General features: G+C 50.1%; 2 protein-coding genes across 6 annotated transcripts in view; both read right to left on the bottom strand.

Annotated features, from left to right (window-relative positions):
• The window catches only part of SCAMP3 (secretory carrier membrane protein 3), a 12739-nt gene extending 11090 nt beyond the window's left edge, over nucleotides 1-1649 (bottom strand). The window contains exons 1-2 of the mRNA XM_011987528.1: nucleotides 1302-1649; nucleotides 873-950 (exon numbers count right to left, since the gene is read on the bottom strand). Coding sequence (XP_011842918.1) covers nucleotides 873-950; nucleotides 1302-1367 — 144 coding nt within the window. The 5' untranslated portion in view covers nucleotides 1368-1649. The remainder of the gene's footprint in view (nucleotides 1-872; nucleotides 951-1301) is intronic.
• Nucleotides 1650-2077: 428 nt separating this feature from the next.
• CLK2 (CDC-like kinase 2) overlaps nucleotides 2078-8860 on the bottom strand; it is an 8753-nt gene continuing 1970 nt past the window's right edge. The window contains exons 2-12 of one of the 5 annotated variants that reach the window (XM_011987526.1): nucleotides 8393-8618; nucleotides 7612-7696; nucleotides 7197-7263; nucleotides 6914-7030; nucleotides 5895-6061; nucleotides 5015-5109; nucleotides 3852-3981; nucleotides 3672-3754; nucleotides 3425-3504; nucleotides 3154-3244; nucleotides 2078-2610 (exon numbers count right to left, since the gene is read on the bottom strand). In XM_011987526.1, coding sequence (XP_011842916.1) covers nucleotides 2428-2610; nucleotides 3154-3244; nucleotides 3425-3504; nucleotides 3672-3754; nucleotides 3852-3981; nucleotides 5015-5109; nucleotides 5895-6061; nucleotides 6914-7030; nucleotides 7197-7263; nucleotides 7612-7696; nucleotides 8393-8618 — 1324 coding nt within the window. In that variant the 3' untranslated portion in view covers nucleotides 2078-2427. Of the gene's footprint in view, nucleotides 2611-3153; nucleotides 3245-3424; nucleotides 3505-3671; nucleotides 3755-3851; nucleotides 3982-5014; nucleotides 5110-5894; nucleotides 6062-6913; nucleotides 7031-7196; nucleotides 7264-7611; nucleotides 7700-8386; nucleotides 8622-8860 lie in introns of all 5 variants that reach the window. The other 4 variants (XM_011987522.1, XM_011987524.1, XM_011987523.1 and 1 more) reach the window with 4 other exon arrangements.

Here is an 8860-nt window from a genome sequence, read left to right on the forward strand (position 1 = left end):
AGACAGAGTCTCGGTCTGTTGCCCAGGCTGGAGTGCAGTGGCGCGATCTCCGCTCACTGCAAGCTCCGCCGCCTCCCAGGTTCACGCCATTCTCCTGCCTGAGCCTCCCGAGAACCTAGGACTACAGGCGCCCGCCACCACAACCAGCTAATTTTTTTTTTGTATTTTTAGTAGAGACAGGGTTTCACCGTGTTTGCTAGGATGGTCTCGATCTCCTGACCTGGTGATCCGCCTGCCTCGGCCTCCCAAAGTGCCGGGATTACAGGCGTGAGCCACCGCGCCCGGCCACCTAGCCAATTTTTAAAACAGTTCAAGAGATGGGGGTCTCGCCGTTGCCCAGGATGGTCTCCATCAAATTCCTGGGCTCAAGCAATCCTCCCACCTCAGCCTCCCAAGTGGGATTAAAAGCTTGCACACCATGCTTGGCTCCCCCGCCCGCTCCCTTTTTTTTTTAAGTTTTAAGTACCATGAAAACCCCTTAAATTCTTACAACTCACCATTTTCTAATCCAGTGGGACAAACAGGTGTAGTCCTCCTCATTCCTTGCTTTCAAACTGCACACCTAACCTAAACTCCAACCAGCCCCAACCTTTTTCTTCAAGAAAGCCTTCCCATACAGAACACTGGTTAAAACCTTGCCAGCCTCCAGATGTTCCCAAGACTGACTTTTAGAGCTCAAACCATTTGGGTTGGTGGCCCTGGTGGCCCTAGAAGGATGAGACATTCCATGGCTGACTAGCCTCTCTCAGGGAACTAAGATCACAGTGCCTCTTCCTTCCTGTGCATGCAGAAAAGTCCCCTGAACCCAGGCTGACTTGTCTCACTGGCAAACCCTCCCCTTCCTTGAATTCCTGTGCTCTCCAGTAGCTCACCTCCCGGGTCTCAAAAGGGTTGTAGACGTCAAGAGTGGCATACTGCCGGCTGGGTCGGTGCTGGATCACAGCTGGGTCCTGAGGGCAGAGACCTGGGGCTCAGATGGCGCCCGGTGACACTTAGGGGAATTCCCGGGGAGCATTCCCAAACTGCCTGTGGCTCCAAGTACTGCACCTTCGGGGTCACGCCGTTGTCCCAGGACTGGGACAACATTTACCTCGAATCCATCATCCAACACTGCCAGCACCAGCCCATTAAGGGGCAGGGCCCGCCCCCCCGAGTGCTGACTGGTCTAGAGTCGCTGTCACCCCACGTGGCGGCTCTTCCCAGGATCAAATGTCACTAATGGGGATACAAGGTAGCCCGACCCTACAGAACCGGGAAGAATCAACCTGACTGCCCAAAAGAGGCCGACCGGCGCAAGTCACCTGAAAGGGGTTGTCAAGCTCGCTGGGCTCGGCGAACGGGTTTCCGCCGTCTCTGCTCTGAGCCATGTTTGCAACTGCGACCTCCGCGGCCCTCTTCCCTCCACGCCCCTGCCGCAGCAGTGGCGGTAGTGGTAGACCTCAGAGTCCACTTCACTCGCCTCAGTTCGCCTCGCTTCTCTGTGCACGGATTGGTTCCACCGACCGGAAAGGCCACAAGGATCCCCGCAGCAGCCGTGGGTTGCGCCTGCGTCTTGGCCAAAAGCGAAGACGGAAGAGCCCCCACGTGATATCGCTAACCCACTGCCCACAACCAAGTACCGCCCCTCTTCCATGTGACTTCCTTCCACTAACGAACTACACTTCCCAGCAGGCCTCATGCAGGAATCCGGCCTTCCTAGTCTCTCGAAATGGACGACGGGAGCCTTCTGACCGGCCCTGCCAAACCCCTAGGAGTCAGGTTAAGAACGTTTTCAACCTGGGTTTCTAGCTCTATACTGGGGCGCGGCCCAAAGACTCTAGGAGTCAGATCTTTCCCAACTCTCATGATTCCACATCCGAGAAGTGCCACCATATAACACTTCTCTATTCTAATCTGAAAGAAACGCCCCACCCATCGCTATCCTCCCCTATAAGGTGGACAGGGGAAATAAACTTGTAGCCTGGCTCTGCTTAATTTTGGAGGGTAAGAAGGACTCCCTTCATACCCAAAACTCAAGAAAGTTTGCCAATCATTTCATCCCTCCACCCCAGCATTCCCAAACCTCCAACTCCAGGGATGGGGGTCAAATGAAGCACGTTATTTTATTTCACAAAGACTGTACAAAATTCCTTATAAAACATTGGGTAGATGCCACCTGGTTACCTCACTCGGTCCCCATCCAACTCCGTATGAGGGGGCAGGTGAGGGTGGAAACTGTGTGCATGGAAGAGCATTATGTACAAGGCAGGGGTTGAAGTGATAGGTACAAGTTCTTTCATATTTACACTATTTCACATATTCACAGGTATACAGCCAGCCAGGAGGAAGGAGTGAACTCTGGCTCGTTCTCTTGTATAAAAAAGCACCAGTGTCCTGGACTGGACACCCACTGCTATAAAAGATGCAGGGGGGCCCAGGGCCTGATCGTCACCGACTGATATCCCGACTGGAGTCCCACAACTTGTTGGGTGGCTCAGCCCGAAGGCGGGTGAAGAAAGGATGCTGAAGGGCTTCACCCAAGGTCAGCCGCTTAGCTGGTTCATACTCTAGCATGCTTTCAATCAGATCGAAGAGCTGGTGGTGTTCCTCTGCCTCTGAGGTCAGATACCGCTGGTGGAGGAGGGCAGGAAAAGGTGAGGCAGGATGCCTTATAAACCCTGCCTTCTTCAAGACCCTACCTTTCATTCTTGGAGAACCAAGGCTCTGCTTGTAACCAATTTGAAGGCTACCTAACCACGACCACACCAGGACCAACGTTTCTGATATTATAGCTCAACCTACCTTCCCACTAGCACAATTACTCCATAATCTTTGAAAGTTCTTTCTACTTGTATATCCTTGTCAACTTCATGAATCTTCTTTAGTTCCTCATTAAAATGTAAGCTCTTCAAAGGTAGTTTATTCTTTTCTGTCTGACCTAAAGAATCCAGGACATTGCTTTGATCTCTGGTTGTCTCAAGGTTAGGCTGTCTAACCTCCTTCCCTCCACAAAACCACTCCCTCTTATGTTTCCTCTGTTGACCAAAGATGTCTTCTTTCAGCTTTCCTCCCCTCCTTTCCTAACCCTCTGCTTGTGAAGAGCATTCCAGGGGCAAACCACCCTAAGAAGTGACTTCTGGATGGTGGGCACTATTTATCCCGAGCCTGGCTCACCCGCAGCGGTTTGCAGTTCTCACGAACATAGCGCCCAGCTGATGTGTTCTCATCCCAATCCAGGCGACCCCGGTAAAAATATTTCTGCTTTCTAGAGGGGAAGGGGAGGTTGAGGAATCAGAAGGTCACCCTTGTTACAATTCCCTTATTTCCCCATCTGAAAGTAACTGGGGGGACAGGAGGCATCAAAGAAAAAAGAAACTGATGTGAAATAGACCAATGCTGTGGAGAGAAAAGGAAAAGGGTTAACTAGTGCCCACTCAAGGTTCACCTTGTCTTTCGGATCATCCGGGAAGGGATAGGACCCAATATCCTTTCCATCATGGCTAGATGCTCTCTGTTGTCATGGGTCTGGGAAACAAAAACAGAACTGAGCATGGGACTGAAAAGGGCATGCTGAGGACCAGCTGCCAGGAAGATGGGCAATGTGGAGAACTGAGTAGGCAGGTCCTCAGCAGACAACAAAGCAACCAGGTAGAAGAATGCCAGGTGGTCAAGTAAGATATCCCATCACTTACCTGGAAGAGGGTGAATCCCACATAGTACTCAAAGATGATGCAGCCTATACTCCATACATCACAAGGCTGTGACCAGCCCAACTCTGGGTGAGAATGGGAGGGAAAAGGTGTTATGAGGCTTAGGTGGCCCCACCCTCACCACATCATCTCACACACTTGGACAGCCTTGCCCTCCCTTACCAAGGATGACCTCTGGTGCTCGGTAATGGCGAGTGGAGACAATGGTGCTATGGTGCTCATGGTCAAAGGTGGCACTGCCAAAGTCTACCACCCGCACAGCTGTGCTCTTCACACTGCGCTCATCTCGCTTCTAGGAGCAGAGGAGGAAGAGGATGAACCTCTGCACCCAGACTGAGATTCCACCACTATTCTCTACCGTGCTTCTGAGCCTTAAAAAAGCTACTGTGATCTCCTGCCTGGCCCCACAAGCCCTGGGAAATTTCCTGTTTTACAGCTTCCACCACATCCAGCATAATACTTTTAGAAGTAGGGGAGCAAAAGGATTAATAAATGATTATAGAACAGCGTGCACATCTGTAAACATCTGAAGACTACACCCAAGTGCCGGATATACAGTTATTCTGAAAACATGTAACATGTAGCAAATGGGTTTTCCTGAAAAAAATGTAACATGTAGCAAAGAGGTTTCTCTGAAAATATATAACATGCAGCAAAGGGGTCAAGGGAGGGAGAGCTTCTTTAGGTCTGAGATCTCCATCATCTCTAGTCAAGGGAGCCAAGCTTTCCTACCTCACAGAAATATACATCTCAAAAAAGAAGTCCAGGCCAGGCGCTGTGGCTCACACCTGTAATCCCAGCATTCTGGGAGCCTGAGATAGGTGGATCCTCTGAGGTTAGGGGTTCGAGACCAGCCTGGCCAACATGGCAAAACCCCATCTCTACCAAAAACACAAAAACTAGCCAGGCATGGTGGCGGGTGCCTGTAATCCCAGCTACTCCAGAGGTTGAGGCAGGAGAATCACTTAAACCTGGGAGGTAGAAGTTGCAGTGAGCCAAGATTATGCCAGTGCACATCAGCCTGGGCAACAGAGCGAGACTCCAATCTCAAATAAATAAATAAATCAGTCAGTCAGTCCAAACAGAACCTTAAAATTTTTCACTCTACTGGAAAGTTATCTGAAGTCCCCTGTACAAGTTATCTCCCAATTTAAGTCTTAAGAGATCTCTCCCTTTCAACCTATCTAGTTTTACCCACTTGGAACCAGACAGGGAGAAAATGTGGCAGGACAAAATAAAAAGGGAGAAAAGAAAGGGCTCGGCAGAAGGCAAAGTGGCCCAGCTGCCTACCCCCAGTAACCAAGGGCAGACCCTATCCATCTTACCTTCTCTAGGTTGTAGGTGAGCTCATAGTCTGAATTCACAAACAGAATATTTTCAGGCTTGAGGTCTGTATGTGTCAGCTTGTTATCATGGAGGACTGTAGGGGAGAAGGCCAGGTCAGGCTTGGTGCAGGTGGCCAGAGCTAACTGGTATCAGCTGACCCCAGGCCTGGTTACCTAGGGCAAAGCCAGTGAGGAGACAGGTCCAGAATCACAAGAGGGCTGCTTTCTGCTCTACGTCTAAATGGAATGCCTGGTCTAAGAAGCTCTGCTCTATCTACAATAAGATACATATGTATCTCAACTAATGTAAAAAAAAAAAAAAAAAAAAAAGAGTTTGCTTTGAGTTATAGTGTGTATACACTTTGACATGTGTCTAGCTGGCATTATGTGAACTCAGTTCTGTGAAACTGTATTGTTTTGATGACTCCAGAGGAATAATGTATTTCTTTGAATTCCCCACCTTGCCCCTTAACTGAACTATATACTCTGTGTTCACATCTGCTTTGCTTTGCATGAACATCTCATCCCAGACACATGTAAGCCTTTAGCCTAAGGAGTGTATTTTTGTTTCTTTATATTTGCTGTCTGACTGATGCTTTCCCAAGAAGGGGAGGAAAGGAAAAGGGGAGGGTAATTAAGTGCTTTGATTCCAAAGGCTTTCTCTTCTAGCTGCTGCTAGGTTAGGTGTAGAGTAAGAGCAGTCAGTGACAATAAAGACATTAGTCAAGGAGCTAAGTCAGAAGACATTTCAAGATGACAGTAAAACAACTGCAGATAACAGAGAGCTGACTGTTTAGGGGCTTCACCAGTACACAACCGACAGAGAGATCCAATGAAGGGAGGGGATGCCCGAGAGTCCATTTCAGCCCACCCCACTCACACTTGACAGCCTGGCACAGCTGGAAGGCCATGTGGCGCACTTGGTGGATGGGGTAGGGCAGGTAGTTGTTGTCTTTGAGGAAATCGAAGGTGCTAAGGCCCAGAAGCTCAAAGGAGATACACATGTGGCCATGGTAGTCAAACCAGTCAAACATCTGGACACAGAGGCTGAGAAGAGAGATGGGGGAAGGGGGGCTGTCTGATGAGCTCCCATCTGCCCATCAGCCCTCCAACAAGGAGGTACTTCATAGCTGTTGATTCCACAAACTTGTGTAAAACCATGCCAGTTAATACTAACACCAAAATTCAGTTCAGCTAGGGAATACCCTCTGCAAGACCCAAGAAGAATGGTACTACTTGCCAAGTTTCAAAATATCTTCCTGCATCATTTTAAATAGTTCAAAAAACTATTTACTGAAGAGCTGTTGAGTGCTAAGTTCCAAACAGTACAGATCCCGGATCATCAAACTGTCCATCCTAAACCCCAACCCCAGCCCAACTCCTGATATTCATTCACCACCAGCTACCACTGGGCTCCTGTTTATACCTACTGGCCTCCTGTTTATACCTACTGGCCCCATATCTTGGCTTAATGTCCTTATTCTATTTTTGGACTGTGAATATATGTGAACAAGATATTACTGCATAAATGTCTGTGGCCTTATCAGCATAGTTCTACTTATAAAAGCTTAATTCGTTGTTCGATGAGGTTGATGCTCAGTCCTAGGGCTATGTCCAGTGTATATCTCTACAGAACCCATTCTAGGCTGGGGTCAAACTACAGAGCAATCTAACTTCCCTGAAAACAAGGGGAGTGGATTAAGGCATGTCATAGGCCCCCACATTCCTACTCTGATGTTCTACTACTCTAAGATGATGTTCTACTACTTTAAGATGATGAACAAAAGATGAATGAATGAGAAGGTCTAGGATTCCTGTCTGCCTAAACCAGATCTAGAAGTCTCTCCTGTGTAGGGGTTGGGCCTCTCAGCCTCCCTACATACTTTCTTGCTTGCTTACTTCTTGTTGTCAGGGTCTTTCTCGTTTATTTTCTCCAGCACATTGATCTCAAGTCGAGCTGCTTCCTTGTACTTCTCCACATTCTTAATGATCTTCAGGGCAACTCGAGCCCCACCCCTGTAAGTTGGCAGGAGAGGCTTTTGCTGGGTTCTCAAGAATGTCTCAAAATGAACAGGGCTGTAGGGGGACTAAGAAATCCTACCTTAGGTTAATTAGCAAAACAGCCCCATATAACCCCCACCATCTCTTTATCCGCACATAGTAGGGAGGGACTGACAGTTACCTGCGATGGTCAACACATTGTACAACTCGGCCGAAGGTCCCCTCTCCTAAGGTGCTAACGATTTCATCTGAAATGAAAGAGAGCAGGGTCGGGGAGAGGGAGGGAGAGAAGGTGGGGAATGAGCTGAGTTGGAAGAAAAATGGGGACAGCAACCTGGGGTGGAGATGAAGGAAGGGGAACAGATACAGATGGTCACAGGGGAAGAAAACCCCTGCGTGATTCCCACCACCTTTAACCCAGGGGCCGTGAGAGCTGGGAGTGGACAACAGAGGTCAATTCTCAACAGCAACTCAAACCACCCAGATAAACAACACCACTGAGAAAAGGCAAGAGGCTGTGACTCAGGTTGGCTTGGGACGTTAGGATGGCTATGGGACCATTACAGGCTATAGGATTGTTACGATTTGGCTTGTACATCGCTCTTGTAGCCAGTCCCCGACGTGGTAGATGAGGTGGCCCTCAGCGTCGTCCTCTACACTCTTGGCTCTCCGGCTGCTGTGCTGCTGTCGGGGGGCAGGGGGGGTCGGAGCAAGCCAGGTGTCGGAGCGGGGGCCGGAGGGAGGCGGGGTGGGTGGTAGAGGGGTCACCGGTCACAGGCGCCCAGCCAGGGGGGACAGACGATGATGGGGGACAGTGGAAGGGAACACGTCAGATGCAGTAAGGTGGATCGGTGTGAGAAGAGAGAGCGGCGCATAATCCCAAGTCCCCAAACCCAAAACAGGAACAGGGAGAGGCATGGGCAGAGCAGGGAAGTGGTGTTGTTGCCAATGTCACCCACAACCCCATGCTCTACACAATGCCCTTCCGGGCAGACACAGATCTCCCCTTGCCCCCACCCAAGCCCGCCTGCCAAGGGGGCTACAGAGCCCAGGGCTTGGGGGAAAAAGGCAGTTCACAAGCAAGGTCCCCATTAAAGAGTGGAGGCCGCTGGGGCGGAGAAGCTGCTCCCAACACAATAAGCCCAACATGCCAGGGAGAGCACTGGGGGTCACAAATGCTCCGTGCCCATCCATCTCCAAAGCAGATTCCAGGGCCCTTCAAGAGTCGGAGAGCTCCTAAGAGGGTAGGCAAACTCAGTGCCCACCTCAGTGTTCATGCCCCAATGTTCAGCTGAGAACAAGGATACTTCTCACTTACCAGAGTCCTAGAGGGCCTGCAGAAGAGTGGGGAGAGGAAGGGCCTGGGCTGGCACTCACCGAAGATGAGCGGCTAAATGTCCGGCTGCGTCTCCTCCGCCGTCTGTGCTTCCTCCGGCTGCTGCGCTGGCTGCGGTAACTGCTGTTCTCCCGCTGATATTCATAGGAATGCCGATAGTCTGTGTCATAGTAGGCATCTCCCCGATCCCGGCTATAATCGTTGCGTCTGTAGCTGCCACAGTATCGCCGGTCATACACCCTCCGGTCAGATGAACGATCATCGTAACTGCTGTTGGATAACAAAAACCAATTAGGCGTATCTGTTCAGACCACATTCCCTACCATACCCTGTGACAAAGTCTTGCCTTAGTGAGGACAAAGAGTAATGCTAGAAAACTGTTCTCGGCCGGGCACGGTGGCTCAAGCTTGTAATCCCAGCACTTTGGGAGGCCCAGACGGGCGGATCACAAGGTTAGGAGATCGAGACCATCCTGGCTAACACAGTGAAACCCCGTCTCTACTAAAAAA

Source organism: Mandrillus leucophaeus, unplaced genomic scaffold (genome assembly GCF_000951045.1).
Source record: "Mandrillus leucophaeus isolate KB7577 unplaced genomic scaffold, Mleu.le_1.0 Scaffold310, whole genome shotgun sequence".
Taxonomy (NCBI): Eukaryota; Metazoa; Chordata; class Mammalia; order Primates; family Cercopithecidae; genus Mandrillus; species Mandrillus leucophaeus.